General features: G+C 48.2%; 1 protein-coding gene across 4 annotated transcripts in view; it reads right to left on the bottom strand.

Moving 5' to 3' along the window:
- Nucleotides 1–3510: 3510 nt before the first annotated feature.
- ACAP3 (ArfGAP with coiled-coil, ankyrin repeat and PH domains 3) overlaps nt 3511–24769 on the bottom strand; it is a 61458-nt gene continuing 40199 nt past the window's right edge. The window contains exons 6-24 of one of the 4 annotated variants that reach the window (XM_065737996.1): nt 24276–24459; nt 22563–22607; nt 22014–22109; nt 21618–21692; nt 13459–13571; nt 10824–10875; nt 10341–10441; nt 9854–9965; nt 9242–9450; nt 8590–8659; nt 8382–8476; nt 7815–8029; nt 7504–7608; nt 6925–7026; nt 4984–5076; nt 4599–4819; nt 4324–4433; nt 4060–4170; nt 3511–3962 (exon numbers count right to left, since the gene is read on the bottom strand). In XM_065737996.1, the coding sequence (XP_065594068.1) occupies nt 3815–3962; nt 4060–4170; nt 4324–4433; nt 4599–4819; nt 4984–5076; nt 6925–7026; nt 7504–7608; nt 7815–8029; nt 8382–8476; nt 8590–8659; nt 9242–9450; nt 9854–9965; nt 10341–10441; nt 10824–10875; nt 13459–13571; nt 21618–21692; nt 22014–22109; nt 22563–22607; nt 24276–24459 (2257 nt within the window). In that variant the 3' untranslated portion in view covers nt 3511–3814. Of the gene's footprint in view, nt 3963–4059; nt 4171–4323; nt 4434–4598; nt 4820–4983; nt 5086–6924; nt 7027–7503; nt 7609–7814; nt 8030–8381; nt 8477–8589; nt 8660–9241; nt 9451–9853; nt 9966–10340; nt 10442–10823; nt 10876–13458; nt 13572–21617; nt 21693–22013; nt 22110–22419; nt 22608–24275; nt 24460–24769 lie in introns of those variants that run through there. The other 3 variants (XM_065737997.1, XM_065737998.1, XM_065737999.1) reach the window with 3 other exon arrangements.

The following is a 24769-nucleotide window of genomic DNA, read 5'->3' as shown; positions in this document are numbered from 1 at the left end:
CAACTTGCCAGCACCTCAGAGTTGTCCCATGTGGAATCAGAGATGTGCCAGGCCCCTAAGATTGAAACTTAGGCTATGGGTTTGGGTCAACTCAAAAGCTGGTGCAGGAATAAAAAGATTCACACAGCTCATAGAAACACAGGAGATGACAAAATGTGCAGGTTTGGGTCCATCTGTGGTTGGAGAAGGCCTGGCACGTTGCTTTCTAGACAAAGGCAAAGCTCCTCGTGTAAAGAAAGGAAGCACGAGATGAGCAGGAATTTTTTGGCATTAAGTATTCCAAATGTGATTGTACAACACAAACACAGCTGTATTTGGATTTAAAGAAAATGAGTTTGTGTCTACCCCTCCCTGGAGCCTGGTTGGCCATTCGTTTTGCTGAGAACAAACTTCTTGTTCAACTTCCCCACTCCAAACATCTGGGCACGCACACACACACACCCCAATCCAAGAAATCAAAGAAACACAGAAAACATGGAGAAGTGCCTCCTTAGCATTATTTTCCTGGAGAACCTGTTTTGTTTTTGCTTTAGAAACTGCAGGACTAAAGTGTTTTGATTATATTACAAACTAGAGGCATTTCATGCCTCACAATCTGTATAATGAAAATAGAAGAGAAAGGAGGGGGGGGGAGAGAGGGAGAGAAAGGAAAAGGGTTGGGAAAAAAGGCAGGGTTTGAAAAGTATTCCCTAACACTGCTACAAAAAAAAAAATAATCCTGACATTAAATACAGACAAAACTGTATTGAATAAAAATTGCACTAGTCCTCTGGGCACATCAATAATAAATTAAATACTTAACAATTCCACTGATTAAAAAAAGACAGCACAAAACCCATAACAAAAGAACATAAAACCCCCCCAATACTGTATGTAGGAAAAGTGCACGAAGTCGCTTTATACATTGAATCTAAATAAAGTACCAATACATGTTAAATAAATTGTCTTGCAAGACACTGCTTTTTGCATCAGTATTTACATATGCTTTAACTTCATGTACTTCAGCAGTGAGTCTGAGCTTCGTCGGACCTACCTGTACATGATTTCTGTATTGTTCTTATGAGTCACTAATGCTGACTGTGAAATAAAATGACCCAAAAGTGGAAGCCACGTCTCCAGTCCTTGTTGGCTTACAGAAAGGTCAGTCCTATTTCTATCTTCTCTTAAAAAATTTGGGGGTGTTTTAAGTCGTTGTGCATGTGAACGACGTTGCTAGATGATAACTGTGCTGAAATTCATTAACAGAGCAGGACCATGGAGGCAGTGAAATGTGGATTTCACTTTTACCACCTCCGAAGTACCCTGAAAGAAGCCAGCTTTGATTCAGTGTGGTCCTCTTCTTCAAGAAAAGAGCACAACTTGGGGAGACCACATCAGCTTTAATGCCTAAACTGATGCAGATTAGCACAGGATGGGATGGGATCATCAGAGAGAATTAATCACAGAAGGTCTCTCAGTTCCTAACCCAGGCAGCAAAGGCAGTTTGTGGCTGCACACTGGTTCCTGTCCTGCTCCAAACATTTAAGTGCTGATGGGGGATGGGAGATCTGCAGGACCTCACTGTGAGCAGGGCATGGTCCTACTGAAGGCTGGCTGCAGAGCAAGCAGGTCCTGCTCACAAGGACAGCACCCTATGGGGCCCAAGTTCAGCAGCAGAGGGCTGAGTACAAAGCATAGGTCCCCTGGGGCAGAAGAGGTGGAGTGATGGAAGCAGATGGAGCTCATGAATTGTATTATTTAGGGAAGGAAGAAAGGCCCTGGGGCCAGATTCCCCCTTGCCACCACTTGGCAGCAGGCTCAACGTGTTCACTAGGACTGTTTCATGTTCACAACACAGATGGAGCTGTGGCATTGGGCATCTCACAGCTCCAAAGGGAACAGGAATGAGAAAGCCCCGAGAGAAAGATGAACTTCAAGCCACAGATCACACAGACAGAAAACTGTGGTCTGTCTGAAACTGAATGTGGGGCAGCACTTTCCTAAGGAAGCAAGGACTCCCCCTTGAACTGAGAAGACCAGAGCCTGAGCTTCTTGATTTCTCCACCTTCAGACAATGGGTGGACTCAACGTGCAGCTGGTTCAGTCTCTGAGGGCACTGTCTCAAGAGAAGGGCTGGTTGTTCCCCCTATGTGAGGACAGACCTGTGCCCGTAGAAATAAACCTGGAAGGATTGAACCCATTGAGGGCTGCAGCAAGACAGCAGCCAGCTTGCAAAGAAAGGAAAGAAGTCAAAGGTATCGGATGAAAAATAGCATGATTGTGTATCACTGCGGATGTAATGCAGGAGGATGGGGAACTCTGCCTGGTATTTCGTGTTCCTCGTGAGATCCTGACTCCCTCAGGATCCCAGTGTAATCTGTAAGGCACTATGGCCCAACACCTAGCAGCCTAGGTGCCCAGGCAGGCTAAATGTCATTTGTGGGTGGCCACCCACAAGTCCTGAAACACACTGATGCCCACAGCAGTTTGAGGGCGTGCTGAAGTGGCTCTTACAGGAGCACATCTCAGCTTGGCATCCAAATTCCCAGCCAGAGGATAATCTACTGGTGGTACACGTTCTGTATGCCCACCTGAGACAGCACCACATGCAGCAGCACCTCTGCACAGCTAACACAGCATGATCCCCATAACGTGGACCAGAAACATTAGCAACAAAGTGCTCCGAGTCAAAACACATTCCCCCCACTCCAGCAAAGAATAACACCAGCAAGGAAAGAAATCAAAAGATTGCGCTGGCCACTGGAACTGGGAAACACAGAAGTCCCTGGGCCAGCTGCTGAGATGCCCTACTCACATGCTTCAGCATGCGGGGTGAGCACAGAAGGATACACATGCAGGTAGAAGTCTCCTTCACAGAGATGCAAAGTCAGAAATCCGGTGACTAGGAATCAAACCGAAGCCGATGGCATCGTGCAGCCAGCTGTTTCGGCACTGGGAGTTGGACTTGGCTTTTCTTCCCTGACACAAAAGCCCATCGCCAGCGACAAGCTTCTCCCAGCCTTAAAAGATTAGCATTGCTGCTTCCATACCACTGTGCAGACTGCATCTTGGGCCCAGGAAGCAGGTGAGCTATGGCTTTGACCAGCTAACCACCAAGGCCAAAAAAAGGGAAGCGTGGCTAGTAATAGTCCTGAGAGCAACTAAGGTGGGCAGTCATCGCTCTCAATTCTACCCTTTCTGTTTTGCCTTCTGGAGCGAAGTATCTACCCCAAGAAACAGCACGTTCCCAACTTAGAGGTCACATCTGAGTTGTCTAAACTGGCCCCAGCAGCTCGCAGATGCTGCAGACATCCAGGAGAAAGCAGGCTGCTGGGCACACCACCAGGAGAGGGCTCCCATCAAAATCCCCCCTAAACCAATTGTTCAGGCAAGAATTCAGTGCACGGTGACTACACTGAAGGAGAGACATGACAGGTTCATCTGATCGTATTGTTGGAGGGCTTCTCCTGGTGATAGAGGGTTTCCTTTTCTTCTTTCCTTTTTTTTTTTTTGTTTGTTTCGTTTTGTGGTTTTTGTTTATTTAATGCTAAACTCATCTCCCATGCTTTTCACACACTCAAATCCACACGTCATGGTCTGTGGTTATGCCCCAAGAGTCTCCTACACAAAATCAACCATCCAGTAGTCAAGTATGAGAACTTCACACTAAGAGGAAAGACCCCATTCCTTCCTGCGTGCATTTCAACCCACGTGCTCAGGCATCAAAAACAGACCAATCTGCAAGAAACACCAATATACCAAGGATGGGGCTCTTGGGGCTTCCAGAAATCCAGCCCCACTTCAAGACAGCAAAGGGGAGGTGGGGGAGTTGTCACTAACACTCATCTATATTAAGGCTGATGAACTCCTGTATACACTTCTTGTACTGGAGCTCAGTGGGGCTGTTGCTGGGATATTGACCTGGTTGTCCAAAGGGGCCCTCTGCTTCTCGCATTTCCTCATTCATTCGAGCCAGACGCAGCCTAGAACGAAACAGAGAAAGCAAAGGGAGAAAAGCTGAGTTACCTCTTCCTGCTTGCTGTTTACAGGCAGCATTTCCACCTACAGGGAAGCACTTACAAGGTAACGATGTCTGCGTTGGCTGCCTGGACTGCAATGCTGAGCGGGTCCTGCCCGTCACTGTCCACTGCATGCTGGTTCGCCCCTCGCTTGAGGAACAAGCAGACCTGGCTGCATGAGAGAAAGGAAAGAGGATCAACAGAAATCCCACCTTCACAGGGCAGATTCCTCTCTCGACCACCACTTGGGTGGAAAATCCACCCCAAGCTCCTCTGCCCACCCCACGGTGATGGAGCAAATCAGAGCAGCGTGCAAAGGACTCACCCGGTGTGTCCCAGATACGTGGCATGATGCAAGGGAGCCCGGCCTCTGCTATCTTTTTGGTTAACATCTGCCCCATTCTGCAGCAGGAATTCACAGGCTATGAGGGAGCCCTGGCAAAAGGGTAAAAGGGAATGTCTAAAGAAATTCTGCCAGCAGTACTGAGAGGATGCAGGAGCACACACCACACTGTATGTTGCCCGTTGTCAGTCAACTCCAAACCGGAGCCAAGACCTCACGTTCCCAAACTCAGCCTCCCAAGCACCAGCACAACGTACCCCCATCACAGCTTGAACCAGAGGGGTTTTGTTTTCATCTTCATCATTCACCCAGTTGACCTCAGCACCGTGTGCCAGGGCTTCAGCCATGAGTGGCAGGTTCCGGGCCTGTGCTGCCTTGTAGATCAACAAGCCAGGGTGCAGCTCCCTCAGGTCCTCCAGATCTGATGCCTCCTGTTCAATCTCTGCTTCTCCACTCGACTCCTCCGACACCTCACACTCTGATGGGCAGAAAGAAATGGAGAGACACGACTCAAAAGCTTGGCATTTCTGATTTGTTCCGTCCCCTGGTGATTTGGGCACCAAATAATAACAATCATCCCTCCTTTCTTACCTTACCTGCTCCCCACCCTACTCCCATCACCAACCTGTGTGTGACACCCACCTTCCTCTGTCACGCTGTCCACCACAGAGCCAAACACCAGGATATCAGTGCTGCCATCTGTGCTCCCTCCAAGCCCGCTGTCACTGCTCAGACCTGCAGGGCCAACAGAAGAAAAACCAAGGCCATTTTAATACCCAGGCACTCCTGTACCTGTCAAAGCTGAAACCAGAGGGGAAAAGGGCTGCGCAGAGCATCACAAACACATTGCACCAGGCACTGCTGGCAAGGGAGAGGGGGACTGCAACCCCACGGAGCCCCACTCAGTAAAACTGCCCCAGGAAAAACTGCAAAGCCTTATGGTGTCCACATCCCCACGCTGCCCTTCATGCAGGGATGCTCCAACATTGCCATGGCACTCTGGACTGGCGAGGACAGCACTTGCTGCAATCCATGAGGGACGCTGTGACGTAGACTGGAGCAGAGCAGCAGCAGAGACAACTTTGCAGCAGGTTACCCAGTGTCAGAAGTAAATAAAGACACCGCTCTGCTTTTGCTGTTAATCACATCAGTTTCACTCAGTGATTTCTCCAGAGCTCTTCAGCTCTCACTGAGTCGTTTGCCAATTCGTTGCTCTTGATTATTCACCACGACTGGGCCAAATAATATCAGCAGAGCGTATCTCAAATCTGTCCCTTAAGGCATCGTCCATTGGCTCTTGATTATTCACCCTTCTGTCTCCCCGTGGAGCTTCACACCTTCCCTGCCTGACTGGTGAAAGCTATAAGGCAGCTGGATTACATGCAGTAGGTGGTGTCCCAAAGAGAAGAGGCAACTTGTCCAAGCAGCACGTCAGCGGGTGGCTCAGCAACTTTGAACCTTCTCCAACTCAGATCCAAAAGCAGTCAAGAGAATGACTGAAGGGAAGGAAGAATCAGTGCAGGGATTGCCACTGCAGAACAGGGATGGGACATCACCTTTGCCCTGCTCCTTAGAAGTGCTGGCTGGGTTCTGTGTCCTGCTGCATTTAGCTTCCCAGTGACTGTCAGGTTTGGGGGCATCTATCTTTTATTCATCCCAGAACTCAAGATGTTAAGTGCCTGTGATTTACATTTACCTCTGCTCAAAACACTGTTTAGAATGAAAAATAAGCCAGGCTGCAGCTGGCAAAGCATTTCAAAAACATGAGCTAAGCAGTCATGGCAAAGAGTAAGAAGACTGCAAGAACTGAAGCAAAAGCCTCAAAAAACAAAGCAGAACAAGAAAACTCAACTTCAGGGCTGCCCAGAGAAACCTTCAAAGCAGCCACATCTAGGTACTAAAGTCAAGAAGAGTGCCTAAATAAATGCTCCTGACAGCACAGCTCACAGGTAATGCTTCCCCAGCTGTGGCTGGGAACAAAGATAACACAGAAGGAAATAGACCTACGTGCAGATGTGGTCCAGCTGCACTATTGTATTTGTGCCACGCTGACAAACTACCAGTACTGGGCTTCATTCAGTGCTTCCAAGGAGCTCAAGCTTGGGACTGTGACGCTCACTAACTGAGCCAGAAGAGAAGTGCATCAACTGAGGATGCTGGAAAAAAGAGGCGTGTGGGCTGTCCTCCCTTGGCAGTGATATCACCTATGGAAGATACAGACTGACACCAAACTCTGCGGCGTCCTGATCCACAGAAGAATCTGAGCTGGGCATTTTAGACCCTTCTCAATTTCAGTGACTGAGAAAGCAAGCCTCTGAAAGCCATCACACAGCACCTCACTCTGAAGCCAGGCACTCTAACAGCTGTCTGCCAGCACAGCCAGGACAAGGACACGTCTCAACGATGCTCAGCCACTATTCAGAAGAAAGCTGGCTCAAATACAGTAAAGCCATGACACCCAGGTCACAGATGGGCTCCAGTCGTTTGGCTGCAAGAAAATACACAACTGCCTCTGATGCTTGGTTTGGAACAAGGAAAATTTGGGTGTCTCTTTTGCTGCTAGCTGCCAGAGCGTCACCTTACCTCCGTCCAGGAGGAACGGCATACCGCTCCCACCGGGACCAATGCCACTGCCACTCCATGGGCCACCTGCTAGCGGATGCTGCATAGAGATGTGGCTGGCACCTAGAGGAAGGTGGACGAATATGAGGGGAGTTGGTCACAAACACAAAAAAAAAAAAAGAAAAAAGAAAAAATTGTCCGCAGTAAGACTTGCTTTAAAAAAAAAATACCACCAAAAAACACAGCACAGAAAAAAATTAAAAGCCAAAACTAAAACCAGAAGAAAAAAAAAATGATGGGATGCATAGGCTGGAAGTAAAAACGTGGGGGGAAAAAAAATCCCATCCACCAGAATGCAAGTGCCACGGACTGACTGGATAGGATATTAAAATATTAAGAGCAATAAAAAGAGCGATGGGGTGGAGTCGTAAGAAGTAATTCCCCCATCACTCTTCCCATATATTTACCCAAGATGTCTGTGATTTGGTCAGCTGAATGCCTCTCCAGCGAGGCCAATACCTTGCCTTAAGTCTGGTGCGATGCACATGCCTTAGAAGAGTTGGGAGAACAGAGATCCCTTCTTTCTTTCTTTGTACTTACTGCGTGGGCCAGAGCCAGCACCAGTGTCGAAGTAGGAGAAGAGGGAGTCCAGTTCATCAGGGCAAAAGAGGGAATCTCGACGGAACTTCCTCTCCAGCGTGGCTGCTGTTTTAGAGAGATTCAGACAGGCACAGTTAATAACACACAGATGAGCAAATGCAACAGTTCTGCAACTGTAATTAAACACGCTGAGCTTCGTGCGTCTCAGACCCACACACACACACCATCAAAAACACAAGGAGCAGACCTCAGCTGTCATCCCAGAGCACTGCGAGCAGCCAGAGCTCCTTCTTAAGCAGAGAGGTGCCCACCTGATGACAGCATGGCTGGTGATGCGTTGCCTGCTTCGTGGCGGTACTTCCTCCGAGCTGTGGGTGCTTTCGTGGTGCTGTTGTGCCTCTGGCACTTCTTCACACACCAACGTCGAGGTTTCCTCTCATTTTCTGCCAGAGCATCCCCACTCGGTAGCTTCTTCAGGAATTTCTTCTCCACGTATTTCACCTTGATCCAGGCTTCCTTGTCCTGCCTAAGAGAAGGACAGAGTAAAGCTCTGCAAAGGGTCACACCATTCACCTCCTTCTTTCAGCTGCTTGCTCTAAGATGAGGCTGCTCTGGCTCAGCTTCTCAACCTGGTTTTGAGCTCTAAAAGCCACCGAGGCCTGGATGGAAAAAGCAGAGTTTCTCAAACCTAAAAATATTCCCCATTTCAAAGAGGAGTGCTGAGAATAGAAAGGGACAGCCCAAGCCACAGCACGGGCTTCAGTGAATGCCAGCCCCACTGCCTGGCTTTCCAGATTGCTCAGGGTAATGCTGAGGGTTGGTGTGGGTGTATAACTTCCCCCAGTGCTGGCAGCAGCACTGCATGCACTCAGACTCACCTGGAGCTCCCTGCTGTTGGCTTCTTAAGTCCCAGTTCTTCACACTGTGCCTCGTAGATCTGATTCATGGTGCTGTTCCCCAGCTCGCACATCAGCTGCAACACAAGCAGGAGTGAGTGAAATACTCAGGTGAGGAGTTGCTTCTGCTACCAGTCTGCCCTCCCTGCCCACCATTTTCCAGATTTTGGTGTTAAAAGCCAATACTCACCTTCAGCAACTCTGGCTCCCAGGAGTCCAACGTGAGAGAGCGTACTTTGGAGCAGTGAACACCCAGACTCCTTCAAAAGGAAGAAATGGTTACACCTCAAAAGCAGAAGCAGTCGTGCATCCTAAGGTCAATCCAGTCCTTAGGTTTTTATCTACACAGACACAGCTACTGTAGAAATGCTTAAGTTGATATATATCAATCCTGCTATGTTATTCACATTGAAAGCTATTCTGTATTACTTGTCTTTGAATCCTTCCATTCTACTTTCCTTCTCTCTACATCCCTAATGAGGATTCAGTTCAGTTTGCTAGCAGAGGCAATGCTCAGAGGTGCAAGTTATATATGGGTAAAACAAGCCTGTAAAAAGTCTGTAAACAAAAAGTGCTAAATATCATCAGTGCAGCCAAAATATTATTATTCAGGCTGCTTCCTGGTGTCCTTTGATCTAGATTATGCTGCTAAGTGCATAATCTAAGTGCAGCCAGGAGGGAAGCAGCACTGCATACACACAGATGTTCCTACACACATGTGCTGTAGCAGGCAGCTACTTTGGAACCTGTACAAATGTTATACACTATACTCTTGTAACCCAAGCTCTGCCTTTTTCTAGAAGCTTGCTCTCTAAGCCCCTGGCTGGCAAAACATAGAGTACCTGTGGATACCAGAGCACTCAATGCATAGCAGAATGCCCAGGTTGATGCTGGCCCACCGGGGATCTGGCTGACCACAGTCACAGCACTGGTCATTCCCAGGGATGCTCTGCACTCTTTGCAAGATGGTCTCCCCTTTCACGTTGCGGTCCCGTGAGTCAGTAGCTGAATCAATGCTGCTGGTTGATGGGGAAGCAGTTCGATCCAGCCTCTGCAGAGAACAAAAAGGGATCTAGAATTCACAAAGCACTGTGGAAGGATCCACATCAGATTTTCACACTGGAGAGGCACTCACAGGGAGCAATACCCAAAGAGGAATGAGACACTGCAAGTCCAGGAAGGCAAAGGGTAAATTCTCATGACTCTGTTACTGCCACAGGATTGTGCTTCATCCCTCCCAGCTCTGGAAGGGCAGCAGCAGGCAGACCATTCCCTTGCATGCAGCTCGTTATCATTGTTGCCTTTGAGTTAGCACAGCCACCAGTTTGCCACCTCAAGGGCACAAGGATTACTTCCAAATGGTCTACCCAGCCACACTGGACACGTCACAGCTCAGAAGCCCACTGCCAGGGCTCTGAGATACCACTAGGGACCTTCCTCACACCCTCACTCACTTCAATATAGTAGCTGTCAGGACTCTCCCGGTATGCAGAAGCAATGCTGGCTTGGACAGCCTGAATCCAGGCCTGACGCAGCTTCTCTGAGTCAGCCTGCAGCATGCAGCTCCTGTGAGGGAAAGCACAGAGTTGGAAAGAGTAAAAGGACAGGATGGTCCGAGCTGTCCCACTCTGTCCTCAGTGTAGCCTTTTCAATGGGGGCAGCTCCTTGATTTGCCAGGCGTGGGACAAAAATGAATCCAGCTATTTTGGAGAGATGACTGCTGCCAGTTTCGCAGTCTGTACGTACACTAGGTCTGCACAGCCTAGATATCAGCTTATGCTGACATCTGATGAACTTCCTGGAGACTCTGGAACACAGGCAGAGCTATCTCCCAGTCATCAATGAATACACCAGGGCAGCATCTGCTCGAATCACATTTGTAGCAGTTCTACATACAATCCACCAACCACGAGGATGACACAGGGAAGCCTCCAAACTTACTTAGTAGGTGAGACGACCTCAAAGCAGAATCTCCTCTCTATGTCTTCACATGGCTTGACAGTACAGAGCCGTAGGTCTTCCACCACCACCGTGAGGACATCCTGAAAGAGGGGGAGCAGGTGGCTTTGTCAGCTCTCCAAATGTGTCATAATCTGCTTCTCAGAAACCTCCTCTCCAACTTTGCTGGTTAGGTCAAGAAAAAAAAAACAAGCCAGCCCACCACAGCAGGAGCTGTGGACAGCTTATTGGGGATGTCACTGACTTCTTCTGTTGAAGATGAGTATTTAGGTCCCCACAAAAACCATCTGCTGCTGCTTAGTTCTCAGCACCACCTCACTCTGGAGCACAACAGTGCCCGAGTGGGCTCGTTCCCCCTCTGATCCAATCCAACCCTCCTCATCTAGGTGCAGAAGTGCCCAGCAAAGCAGAACACCAGACAGGTTGGCCAACCTGCCCAGTGTCACCTGGGGAAGCCTCACTGACCTTTAGTTTTTTCTGGTACACCAGCTGGCTGTTCTGTATGGAGAACCACCTCCTGGGGGAAGACAGACAGACAGACATCAGAACAAGTGAACAGCACACCTCTAGACAGGTGGTTTGCTCTCTGTATTTAAATAGTGTAATTCATTTAATGAAGCTGAAAACAATTGTCAAACTCACATTTCTCCAGAGAACCAAAGGATTTACAGCCTTAGGGAATGGCTATTGGCATTAAGACGCTGTGGTAGCAACTGTCTGAGGTACATCGATGTGTACAAAGGAAGAAGGAGGGGAAGAATTGAGTTGGGCAGTTCATATTGCTACCTCGGATTTCTGGAGCAGAAGTCTGTGTGCACACTGGCCCCAGTGCAGGTAACAGCCAGTGGGACATACTGCACTGGTTAGGGCTGGTTGGACCCACACAGTAGGTAAATTGGTGTTTACTGGGAAGGATGGCATGCTTGCACATGCCACAGGCAGTGCACCTCCTGCCTCTCCAAGCTGTCATAGGGAAAGCCAGAAATATTTGGACATCATGAAGAATTTCCAAGTGGCAAAAAGAAAAAAAAACAGATTGGAAAACCCTGCTAACTGGAAGTATTACAAACAGCACACACTGCTGTTTGTACAGAATAAGCTACCTACCTGGCTGAGCTCTGAGAGCCACTATACCCAACAGGATGCCACACAGAACCCCAAAGCTCCTGTTTGCTACGGCTCCAGTAAGGACACGTGTGTGGGAAGGGAATCTGCCTTCTTAGAGGACCACCAGCTGCCAGCTTTCCATTAAAATACAAGTGACAGAAGGTCCAAATGATGCTGATATTAGAGGTAATTCCCTGGTGTCTTAATCTGCATTGCTAAATCCAGCCCTCCCAAGTCGCTTCCTCAGCCCAAGATACAGCTGAAGATTTAGCAACCTGATCATCTTTCTGGAAGAAGGCACTGAAACATGCAAGCATAAATAGTCAGAGGCTGCAGCAGGCTGGAGTTTGAGAACATATCATACTTGTTTTGCAAAGGAATTAGGTTCCCTGGGAAAATGAGATGAGACAGGGTTTTCTCTTTCCTCCGTCACCGCTGAAACATTAAAGAGCGAGATAAAAGACATCAGTAATAAAGGATCTGACAGGCCTGTGAAGAAATGGGAAAGCACAGGTAACTGGAGGCCATCCCACCTACGTGGGAGCCCCTTGTGCTGAGCTCATCTGCTTCTGCATCTCTGAGCTGCTGTGACAGTCACAGTCTGTGCTCAATGAGCTCTGCTGCTGTCAGCTTTCTCTCTCTCAGGTCCTGGTCTCCACTCCTGCTCCCTGCAGCTGCATTCTCCTGCTCTGCCACCCCAAGGAGCCCATTGCTGCCTGCTGCTGGCTCCTGACCTAAAACAAACAGGGGGTTTTGCTTCTTTCTCTGCCTGACCCCCACTCACGAGGGGGAGGCACCACCAGTGAGCAGCAGGGTGACAGCAGGAGGGTGGTGAGTAGGCAGGTGACAGGAGCTGTGAGCTGCTGAGATGCAGATATGGGGAAGAGTGGGTGGGATTGAAGAGGCTGAGATAACTGCAGGGAAGATACCAACTGCATATGACTGGGATGCAGGAGGACGTGGGGCAGGGGGGACAGCTGGGATTTGGGGGATTTGGAGAACTCAGAGCCCTTGACACAAGCCCTTGACTCCAAGCAGGAACTCCTAAAAGGCTGTTAAGATTTCAGCTACAACACATTCCTCTTGAGCACTGAAATCAAACAACTAATGTGCTGGGTCGTAGCTGCTGCTGTGGTTTCTGGTTCCTTCAGTTGCACACTTAGTGCTTAAATGTCAGAGGATGAGACAGCCCGAGGGGTAAAAATGTTCTGCTAAATTTGACTGGAATCTTTTTAGTACTAAGACAAGCTACAGAGAGGATTCAATCCATTCCAACTGACCCAACCAATTCCAAGATCCACAGTAATTTCAGATCTCCTCTCCACACAAACACGTGCAGTTTCTGTGATCTCATAGACTGTCCACTGAATCACTCAGTGTTTGTTTATTCCAAGATCTAATGACAGCATATTTCAACCCTGCTGTGGCATAGAGTGTATCCCATAGCAAAGTGCAGGATCTCATAATATGACATCATTTCCCTGTTAAGTGAGAGGAGGAAACGTGGGTCAAAAAAGCATTGATCTCTTGCATTAGAAACTAATTGAAAGGGTTTGAATACTCCTGCACAGCCATCTATGAAACCCATTAACAATCTCAAGGGAAGCTAAACACACAAATATCGAGCAAGGCTAGAACATGAAACCTTCGCTTCCACTTTCCCAAGGTCTCTGGCAGCTTCTGACTGCTACAGGCACCATATGAGCCCGGCATTCCTGCTGATCTATCATCTGAAACATTCATGAGCAATAAGAGCAGGGTCAGCACACAGACAGCCACCCCTCAGCTCCCAGCAGTAGAGCTGATAGCCCTGCTCCTGCCCACTCCCCCTCCCACAGCAGACAGGTTACACACTGTGGCTCTTTAAAACCAAGCACGCCTTGCTGCGTTAGGTATTGTTCTTCATTGCTATTAATTTACAACTTTCCTATGGTATTAGCTGCGTCCAGAGTCTTGGCTCAGATATCAAAATGCAGCATGAGCTGTTACTCACCGATTCCATGTTTTGAAAGCATTGCTGGCTCTCTTGAAGAGGTAGCCTTCCATCACCACGCCATTTGGGGCATCGACATTAAACTCCACCTTTGAGTCATCGTAGGAGAAGTCCTGCAGATAGAAGGAGACTGAGACTCTAACAAGGCTGCACTCCCCAAATGGAGATGAGCCTATTAAAAGCATAAAGAGGAAGAAAGCACCTATGCCAAGATTCTGAGGTTCAGGCAGAGCTCTCTCTCACAGCGCATTCCTTTGCTGGAGTGGGCTGCAGCCATGAATAGCAGCCAGGAACTATCCTCACTGCAGTAAGCTCACCCATCCCCATTGGTGGAGAATGTGCTGTACATGTTTCCCACTCTGGTAGCTGGTAAGGAGAAAGGCAGGTAGCTCATTACTGGGAGAATTCCAAGCTGCCAATGTCTGGGGCAGCCTGCAGTGCGGAGCACAGAGCTGGAGGTGCCTTTCAGTGGCCACACACGTCAGCAGCACTGACTCTCCTGCAAGGGGCCAGGAACAGAGCATAGCCCAGCCCTTCTCGCACAGGAAAACAGGCATGAAGGCTTCCAGAGGGGAAGCAAGACTTTATCAATTCCATTTTCATTACCTATCATCATACGCCATCTTCAATTTGCACTCACGCGATTCTCTTTGCTATGCTATCAGTCAGAGCTAATTTGTCAGGCTTGGCACTGATTCACCAGATAGATCTCATGGATTCTGACAGCTGGTGAGCAAGACACAGAGCAGGGAGAATAGCAGCTGCTCCTGCAGAGCATGGGATTCTTCTCCCTGGGCAACATCTGCCTCCTTCTCCAGAGAATCTAGGTCAGGAAACCTAAACCGCTTCCCCCAACCTGAGAAACTGAGGCACATCTCTCTTTGCACTCTAACGATGCATTCCACCCACACATCTCTCTTGAGAGCAAACATCCTTCCCTGCATCCTGGTTCAAAGACCCAGCAGCACAGGGAAAAGCATCCCATTAACTTCAGTGCCTTCCCCAGCTCAGCACACTAAGACCCTGGTGATGCTGCGTTGCCAGGCAACGTGCACTTCACTCTCATTAAGATGAGTTATTTTCATGTTCAGAGATGCCAGCTTGCCTGGGAGGTGTCACAATAAGAATAATACTGATACAGAAGGAGGAGATATAATGGGACAGGACTGAGTCATTCCTTGGAAAAACAGCATGATGCCCAATTACACACTAGAAACTCTGCTATAGGGCACACAATTAAATGAGGTCTGCTCAGCCCCAAATTTTCTTGCCATAAGAGGGTAAAAACCATTGGGGGGGTTCTCTTCTGCAGATGCAAACAAAGGCTGGAGGAAATTCTCCTCTTGCAGCCATTTGAACATGTGATTTTTGAAGAGCTGCTCCCAGGTAAGACCTCTATGCATTCGATGAGGATCTGCTCTATAACAAAGCATGCAGATGTTCCTCTTGACAAGTTCCTGGACACAACAAACAGAAGATAAAACCCTTCCAAGGGCACCTCAGAAATGTCACTTTGTACAAAATAGAGGGAAGGATCTGAATGTAACCACGTGATTTCAGCTGTCCTCACATAATCACAGGGTATGAGGGTAAGGAGGATGTGCTGCTGGAGGAACAGATGGGCCACGTGCGTCAGAGTAAATCCATTGGAAGTCAGGGGAGCTGAGCCAGGTGTGACTTTAACCTCGCTGAGCCTGGGCTGTGTTACACCTCCCTGCAGACCCCATGGCTGACGTGGAACAGCTGAAGGCACGTGGGGTTGTCTGATTTGCCTCTGACCTGCAGCAAACCCAGTTTTAGGAAAAATTATACACAAAACACTAAGGGCACGTAAAGCTGACAGGACTCAGAGCTGCCTGGGTGGTTTCCAAACACACTGCTATGAGGAGTGACTTCTGCTTGCATTAATTAGATCATTTTCCTTGTTCTCTCATTGGCAAGGGAACATCCTCGGGCCAAATCCTGCTCATATTTCTGCTGGCCTAATTCCAGAGTGGTGCCACTGTTGTCAATAGGATGTGCTCACCGGACCCTAAGCTGGATTTCTAAAAGCAGGCTAAAACCAGGGGGGAGCTGAGGGGTAAGGAGCAATCAGCCTCTTACACTGGGCACCTCCCAATCTGATCCTCAGGGGCAGCTTGCTTCACTGCATCACACTCTGCTGGGAAATACCTGAGGTCTTTGCTATAATGCTGCATCGAAAGACAGCCTAAATGCAGAAGGGAGGGGAAAAATAAATAATCCAGAGTTTATCCCCTGATTGATTGCATTTCTCCTTTTCAAAGGAGAGAAAGGAAAAGATATAGACACGGCTCATGGAGCCAAAAAGTAAAAATCATGGCTGGACTTACATGGTTTCAGGTACCCATCACTCAGCTCATCTGTAATGCACTTAAACTATGGGCTCCAACAACACAACCCCAGGCAGAAGCTCACACAGAGAACTTCCTTACCACGGCCATTGAAAAGAGGACAAATTTCTGATAAGGAGTTAGCAGAACATCTGTCGATACCTCACGTGCACACATGTGGATTCCAGCTGGAAGCCAGCTTAGAAAGCTAAGATCATCCTCCCAGTGGTGTTGAAGCAGCATGGTGGTGTGGCTGTAGCTGAACACAGACAGATGTGACAATGAATCTCCTTAACAGGCAGGCCTGCCATTAAATGGCCCAAAGTCTGTTCCATTCATCGACACAAAGAGATTTTAATCCTGTTAGTTCTGGGAAATAAGTCAGAGTCCTGGCTGAGCTGATGCCAAGCACATCAGAAAATCTGTTAGCCCTTCCTGCAAGGGACAAGCACGGCAAGGGCTGCCTGGCTCCAGGTGGAATGAGGGAATAGGACCTTTGGAGCCTCGTGAGCTGTGTCTGGGAGCTGCTGGTGGAAAAGAAATACATTCCCCATTACACAACACCTAAAGTAGCTTGCTTTCACTTTAGAAGGCCTGACAAAGCAGAGTAAGAGCACACAGGTATGCCTTCACCTGGGCTCTCTTTCCCATTTCCTGCTGTATATGAGATGTTAATGCATGACTGTCATAAACAACTTTTTCCCAATTTCTTCCCGTGGTTGCTACACACATAGAAGAGGCAAGGCTGCTCTGAATGACTTCAGGATGATTTATTAAGTCTGCATTGAGGACCTCATTGTCTCTGCAACACGAAAAAAAAATGCCCAGCATAGAAAGGCTTCCTAGGATTGAACTGCAACTGCAATGCAATCACGATCAGAAACAGCAGGGACACATTGGATCACACACTGGTAAAACAAATCCATTGTTTTCCAAAATAAGAAGCCAGATCTCTGCCATCATCTGCTTCCCTTTCTTTCAGCCACTTTCAGTGAATCTCAACAGCCCAATATCCCCTCCCCAGCCCCTCAGCTCAAGCTTACAAGCAAGGCTGCTTGGGAACTGATATTTTAGAAGTGATGCCATGCTGGTTTCCATGGGAGCATGCCGACCACTGCTGAAACAACAAATTCCAAGGGACACATCCAGAGGGATGTGAGAAAGGACATCACTGAGGGCACCAGTAAATGGAAAGCAAAAACCCCAACACATGCAGGCACAGACACAGGGAGACCAGGGAAAGAAAATAACCCTATTTAAAGGTTGCCTCTTGGCCTCCTCCGCTACCAACACCCCCATCCATCTGCAGGCAGCGTGCAGAGGGACTGCTGGTGCTGCAAACCCCACCAAGCTCTTCCACTCTCTCCCACGAGACCAGCACTTCATGCAGGGGAAACAGCTGAAATTCAATACACCTCCAGCATCACAGATTTCATGTGAAGAGCAAAGATGTCCCCCCACCTCCTTGGATGCTTTTGGCAGGGGAAAGTTTCCTAGGTAAAGCAGCCCTGCCTATGAGCTACTCCCTGTAAGAGGAAGGTCTCATTTCTGCCCACCTGATAATATCTTAAATGGTATTGAGGGAAATAAAATAACAGCACGTGACAAATGCCCACCTTCACAGAAAATAAAGGTTTCATCCAAAAGCACCTTTTTATTTATTTATTTATTGGTTAAGTAAGAAAGGATGCTCACTAATTAATAATTACATTATGTACATCCGTGCACAAAGAAGAACTTCTCCTGAGCTAAATGAGAAGCTGGGTGACTGCTCAGCTCTCTGAATCCAAGGATAGCACAACTGAGAGGAACACTCACAGCCCCTAAGGATTCACACCCCCCCTTGTACACAAACACTGGTGCACGCACATTCTGTTCTCTTCTGATGCCTGAATATATTTCAAGCCTTTCTCTATCTGGCTATTTTTACCTTGTGTATATACTGTGCACGACCCAAGGCATCCTCCAAAGCAGATGGAATTTGGAGGAGAGCTCCCCCACACATATTCCCATTCTGCACAGTCAGTTTTCACTCGTTACAGCCAAATCCCATTTACAGACCTTTTGTTTCTTGAATTTCCTAATACCAAACAAACCCCCTGCTCTGCAGCTTGCCAGCAGATGATGCTTAGAGCTCTGTACCCTGCCCTAGCCTTCTCCACCCCACAGACAGAACCAAGCATATTTGCTCTCTCCTGCAGTAATAAAGCTGCACTCACACTCAGGTCGCATCACACACAGCCCTACAGGCACACTTTTTACAGCCCCCAGGGAAAAGTGCCCCCTAAACTTTCTCCCCAAGTCCAACCAACGCTGCAGGAATCTCCTTACCAGGAGGTATTCAAGCCTGCCGAAAATCTTCATGATGCCAGCTGCAAGGGAGGCACTGCAGGGAGCAGCTGTGTCCTCTCTCTGCTCGCTCTCTAGAGCAGCATCTCTGCTAAGCACCGTGGGCTGGCAGAAAAGGAGGGATTTCTTTTTCAGCCCCTTATCCTTTACCCCTCCTACTCCTTTTTGGGAAGCAGCAAGCTTTGCCGTTGGCTCCCGTCAAAGCAAAGGGCACCAGGCAAAGGAAGTCTGCTGGCCTCTAGGGACCACCTGCCTGCACCACCCCCCCCCTCCATGCCTCCCATTCACAGTCAATCAGCTTAGAGCAAGGGCTAATTACCATACAGCTGTCAGGGAGGCACAGAAGGGAGCGGGAGAAGCCAAGCAGCACAGAGCAAGGCTGACAGAAAGATGCTCACCAAATGTCCCCTGACCTTAACAGCCTCATCTGCTCTCAGCAGGGTCTGCTTCCCCCAGCTCTCGGAGCAGGGCCACCCTTTGGCCAGCAATTCCACCCCTGCTCCTTCTGCAGCCACAGAAACCTGGGTGGTGAAGCACCATATGGCCTCTGGTTTGTTATCTACCAGCTGGGCTAAATGAGGCAGAGAGCTCTGCCTTGGCACTCCTTCCCTTCCCAGGCAAACCAGCAACAGAAGCACAATTGCTTCCTCTGCTTCTTTGGACCAGGGAACTGGCACGAGCCTACAGAGGAGCTTCTGTGCATCATCGTATTCTTTTGCTTCTTTAGACTGGCCTGCCACTTTTGCTTAAGTGTTACAATTTCATCCCTTTTCCCATTGCAAATGTTTCCTAAACTTCAGTTCCAGCGGTGAGTCCCAAGTTTTCCTCCTCAGTGATCCTGCAGCAGCCCGTGTGCTTTTGTGTGTCCACCTGAAATGACCGAGCCCACGTGCAAATTCATTCTGTGCGTGGTTTAAGAGGGTTTACTCCAACACATAAAAGATACAGGAAGCAACAAGGTTATCTCCCCAGCTTTTGCACAAATGTCTCCTATAAAACAGCCCTTCCACACGTGCATGCCATACGTTCACAAGAAGCATCCCCACCCTTCCCATTAATACTCATTCTCCTGTGGTACAAAGAGAAAACTTATTGTAGCCCTTAAATATAGATCCATCCTTTCCTCTAGCTGATTTTATTGGCACCCTTTTAGCAGACGTGAGCATTATTTTCATATGCAGTGTGAGGCTGCAAATGGAGCTCTAAGGTTTTAGGGCTGGGAAGGCAGAGAGGGCAGTGGTTAAGATGACAGCTGGAAATGATAGCTGCTCTGGGAATCTACACAAAAGGTGACAGATGCTCATGCAGGAAAATGGGGAAAGGGAGGCATAAGAAAAGGCACCTGAATTCCAGTGTCAAAGAAAATAGCTGAGATTCATGCTGTGTTTCTTTCCTATCAAAATGATTTTAATTAAAACAAGGAAATAAAACGACTGCATTCTCAGGAGCTCGGCTGTAAGGAGGCTGCCCTCACACAGCTGCCCAAAGAGAATTCAGTGCAAAAGGCTCTGCCTTCAGAATCTGCACAGCTCTCCCATCCCAAGGAACGTGTCAAAAAGCATTTTTTACACTGCATGTCCTCCCTCCCGTTGCACCTTGTCAGGCTGCTAAGAAAGACAAGGGAAAAAAGATGCTTCTCCCACTCCTCTCTAGTAAAGTGCAAGCAAATCTCCAAATTCTTCCAGAGAGCAGAGGATACTCCTGGGTTTGGCTGGGCTGAGCATGAAGGCACGCATCCAGACACGTGCTGTGCTCTCTATGGAGGTGGTGAGATGCTCACCAGACGTGGAGTGCCATGTTCCTCTGCTGCAGGAGCAAATCAGAGCAGCCAAAAAGCAGCACATCACACTGCCAGGCAGGAAGCCTTAAACTCTAAATTGCAGTAGGGATGTTTGGTTCTCTTGCAAGCTTATGCACACAGGGAGCCACAGCTCCATGCATGTGCACCCTAGTGAAAAATAAGTGCTTGTCCTCCTTCTCAGAGCCTGACCCCTGCCTCATTCCCTGCTAGTCCATTCAAAGCCACGCAGTATAAAGAGATTAAACTGAAATGTGTTGCACTAGAGAGACCTTCTACAGTCCCCTGAATGAAGTCATCATTCCAGCAGAGTCCCCAGGGGGATGAAGAGTTCACAGATGGGTTTGCCCCTCCCTCAGAACCCTGACCCACGGGGAGCACATGCACAAGATGATTCACAGGGGACGTCTGTCATTAGCTTTCAAATCCAGTTACGTTTCCATTTAATGGGTTATGACATTTTTGAGAGAGCATTAGAAGGAGAACGAGGGGTGCTTAGTTTTGTTTTGTTGCAAAATATTGATCCACAAGATGCCTCCCAGATACAAATTCCTGAATGATTCCTGCTCAGGGTTGGGCTCACAAACATTTCTCAGGGCTCTCTGAAATTCCCTCGTCCTGTGCCATAGTGCATGGAGATGTAAGGCACAGAAACAGAGGAAGGCAGGGGGAGACTCCTGCACTTGATCTCACAATCCAGAGTGCCCAGGACACAAGAGTACAATTTGCATAAGCCACCTGTGGCATGCTTTCCTCTAGCAGCCAGGAAAAGCAAAAGGTTTGACAATGGCCCTAGTGATGGGCAGCTCCAAAGCTTGGATCTAATGTCCAGAAACAAGCCAGGTTTAATTCACACTGCTAGCTGTCTACACAGCCTTATTCTTTCTCCATTCTTATTAGGTCTACCTCTTTAACTCTTATTCCACTATTAAAGGAACTGAAAACAACTTTGATGAGAATTAAACCAAACTCATTTGAAACTGGGCTTTAAAATTACATCTCCCATGTTCATGTTATAGCATTAAGCTGTTGCAAAGTTTCATTGTTTTACTTTCAAAGGAAGGATTTTGTAAATATCCAGAGCAGCAAAGTGCTAAGACTGAGAAATGAAGGTGCTGAAAGAAGGAAATGTACTCACCTGCAAGAGGGTCTGCAGGGGGCAGGTCAGTAACCCATGAAAGAAAAGGAAAAGAAGAAAGAAGAAGTTAGTCATTTATTACTGGGATTTTGGATCCTTGCCCAAATGAAGGTCTGGAAAATCAGAGCCTACATTAACCAAAGCCACTTCCCTACTGAAGGCTCAAATTTGCTTCATAATAAATCCCAGTAGCTTGCCTAATCGTGGTGGTTCTTCCCAATTACAGCAGGTGGGAGCACACACAGAGGGTTACCATGGCTCGTGTCTGCAGGCACCAAAGAAGAGCATCCATGAATTTGTTTGCTGGGTGACTTAATAAAGATTCTGGTCATCTGGGCTGGGCACTCAGACACGTTGCCACAGTGCTTCCTAACCATGGGGCACAGGGCTGTGACAGGGAACTGAACTGGACACATGTGAGCAGAGAAGTGTCAGAAGGGATGTGCTAGTGTGGCAGTAGCTGGCATTCATAGGTCTTGCCAGACAATGCTTGCTCACATCAAGCTGCAGCACCAGAACTCACCCTCTGCTGTATCATTGCATGCTTATGCTCCATCTCCCTCTTCTCCACTGCAGAATCAATCACCAGCTGGTCCAGCTACAGTGGGGGAGGTCAGAAAGAATTATGAGCTTATGAGTCCATCTCTACAGTGCTGCTCTAGGGCTACACCCACCCTCCTCAGAACTGTAGACACCAAAAAGAGGAGAAAAGGGTCATGGACTGTGTTTGCTTGGCTGGATACCAGAAGTTACTGTGACTCCTGGCTGCCACCCCATAGCGTAGCACAGTGCATCCAGCATGCAGCTCAGCATGGTGCTCTGTCCACTCCCTGATTACCAAGTAGCTGAATGGGATCAAGGACATCCTTTCAGGGCTGTAAATGGGCAGATGGAATCAGACAAATTCTCTATCCCTCACCTCTGTGGCAAGCTTCTTCATGTAGGGATCCAGTTCATGCAGAAGACTGTAGCCCTGCTGGAAGAAGGTGTACTGGGCATGCATGAAAGACAGCATCTGGGGAGAGAAATAAAAGCAAGGTCAGAAGAGGCTCTGGGACAGTGAGAAGAGTTCTTATCCCCTATTTCCCACAAAAACATCCCCTCGAGGCACAGCTTTAACACTTTCCTTTCCCAAATCAACCTATTCACTAGGTGCTTCTCCCTCATCTCTTCTTTCTTCCTCTCACAAATCCTTACATACTGCCAGGTAACCCCTGTCTTGAGCACAGCACTGAGAGCAGCATCCTTCACCCCTTCAAGTACCCTCCGGGTCGGGGTTGTGAAGTGCTGCACTGGGCCTTCATTCTCCCCTCTCGTTGGCATACCTGCAGCCCCCGAGCAGTCCCAGACAGACAGTATCTCCAGGGCAGACCGAGGAGTTGGTATGCTGACCCATGCAACCTGAAATGGAGAGGGCTGCCTTTCATTGAGTCACTGAGAGCAGCCACAGAAAACACAGAGCCCTTACCGCATCCAGTATTTCAAACTTCTTCTTGGCCTGCAGGACATTGATCTGTGAAGGGATCAAGATAAGACTCTCAGCATCAGCAGCATTAGGCCATCCAACATGGGGATTTAAGTAGGAACAACTTGTTGCAATGCCCCTAGCAGCAAAACAGAGTCCCATTTGGCATCACATGAAGGATATGTCCAGTCCATCAGGTCACTGCTTTGATTTCCCTTTGCAGTCTGAAAGGAACCAACGCAGCATCACGGGCTTTTTTAGGAAGCACAGTGGAGCCAGTCATGAAACTGTACCTGCAGTGGGCCTGTGCTCTCAGTGTGCAGAATATCTGCATGCTTTTTTCAGAGAAAAGTGCCTGGCTGACTGACCATGGCGTTTCAGCTGTGTCACAGACAATATGTTCCCATGACAGTCAATTCCAGTGTTAATAACTCATCTCAAAAGCATTAGGCTTGCAGTAGCTTGATCGTTGCTGTGAGCCAAGCCATTCCTTTTCCCACATATTTAAGATGGGATTTGTGTTGGGTGATCTTGCTGCAATTTGGGTATAGTTTTAATCAATTGAAAGGAATTGCTTTTCAGTTGTGTTGGCACTCAGGGTCAGGAAAAAAAATCTTGACACAACTACACAGGAATACAATTATAACTCTCCTTGCCATATCCTTAATTAAACACTAAAGGATGCCTGGGCAGCTTCACATCTATGCTTCTGAGAACTAATGGATTTAGACTGGTACCTTGCAGTGAGCCAACAGGGAAATTTCCCCAGTTTTGGATCAGCACATTAAAGGAATTCTTCCTCTTCATCAGTAGGAGAAATGGAATTTGACAGAGAAGCTTACTAGAGTGTGACCTGAACAGCAAGCACTGTTTCAATCATTTCTACATCCTAGATGCAAAAACTTGTAGTCCTAGAGGAGTGAAGACATGCATCATTTATACAGTCAGGGGAAAGCATTGCCTTTCCAGCTGCAAGCCCCAGCATGTGACAGCAGGGACTACCCCAGGATCAGACAGAGCATGTTGGCAGATGGTCTCCGTTTGGTGCTGCAGGAGTGACAGCCAGTGGAGCCACACATGGATCAATAAACACAGTTTGCTTCATATACCCAGTGCTCTGAAGGACAGACCTGAAGCCTATGAGTGACTGAAGGAAAAATCCTTCACCTTTCTGGGTGCAACCAATGAGTGTTCCTGCAAGAAATCTCCCACTGGGAAGAGAAATTCCATCTAAGGAAGCATTTCATTTCTTATTGAAAAGTGATTGAGATCTTTGCTGTAACATTTTTAGAAAGGAGAACATGTACACATGCAGGGTCATGTCAGTGCCATGCAAAGACAGATATGTGTAAGAGCAATGAAAGAAGCTCAAGGCTTGGGGAAGAGTCACTCTTCTAGCACTTACACCCTCATCCTGTGACTATTTCATAGAGATTATGACAAAAGGCAGCTCAAAGAATCCTGGGACCTGCTATAGTGCACCTATACGGGGTTGTGATGGCACAACCATGCCAGGAACTAGAGCAAACCTTGCTGCTTTCACACACCAATCCCAACGATGCCCTGAGGACAAAGGGCCAAAACGTTCCACGAATTGGCAAACCAAAGCACACCTGAACCCTATTTGCTTCCTCTCACCCATCAACCTCTACAGCAGATTTAGCAATTTAGTGATGCTGTGTTCTGGGAGACACAGCACAGGGAGCAGACACCAACCTGCAACACGTAGTCGAGGGCCAGATGCCGAAAACACTTTCTGGTTATGGTCAGGGTTCCTGTTGCCTCCTCCACCTCATGGGGTTTGTGTCGAGGTGCCTGTGCATTCTTCACCAGTGAGATCTCCATGTCCTCTCGCACTTTGTCAAACTGTTTCTTGGTTTCCTTGAACTTCCGGACATCACTGGAACCCAAAGAAGTTGAGATGGTGGGAAGCACCGTTACACCACGAACAGAATACTGCTGATAACAGCAGGGCAGGGAGGGATGGAACCAGGTGCACTGTGATCACTCAGATCGTGCTCCAGATGTCACTGGCATCCTAACCCACCCCACAAAGTGTCACTGTGTCCAGCTGGACTGGCTCCAGGCTGGCATTAGATTGTCTTCAGAGAAACTTGGCGAGGAAAGATGCTGCATCTTACACAGTGCCTTCAAAGCCTTAAGGAAATCCTCCAAGGACAGCATCCAGAAAGCCAAGCAAGACCACATCC

Source organism: Cyrtonyx montezumae, unplaced genomic scaffold (genome assembly GCF_038088225.1).
Source record: "Cyrtonyx montezumae isolate F1298 unplaced genomic scaffold, pur_monq_1.0 scaffold_21, whole genome shotgun sequence".
In the NCBI taxonomy this organism is placed as follows: domain Eukaryota; kingdom Metazoa; phylum Chordata; class Aves; order Galliformes; family Odontophoridae; genus Cyrtonyx; species Cyrtonyx montezumae.
This window is presented reverse-complemented; position numbering and strand designations above follow the sequence as displayed.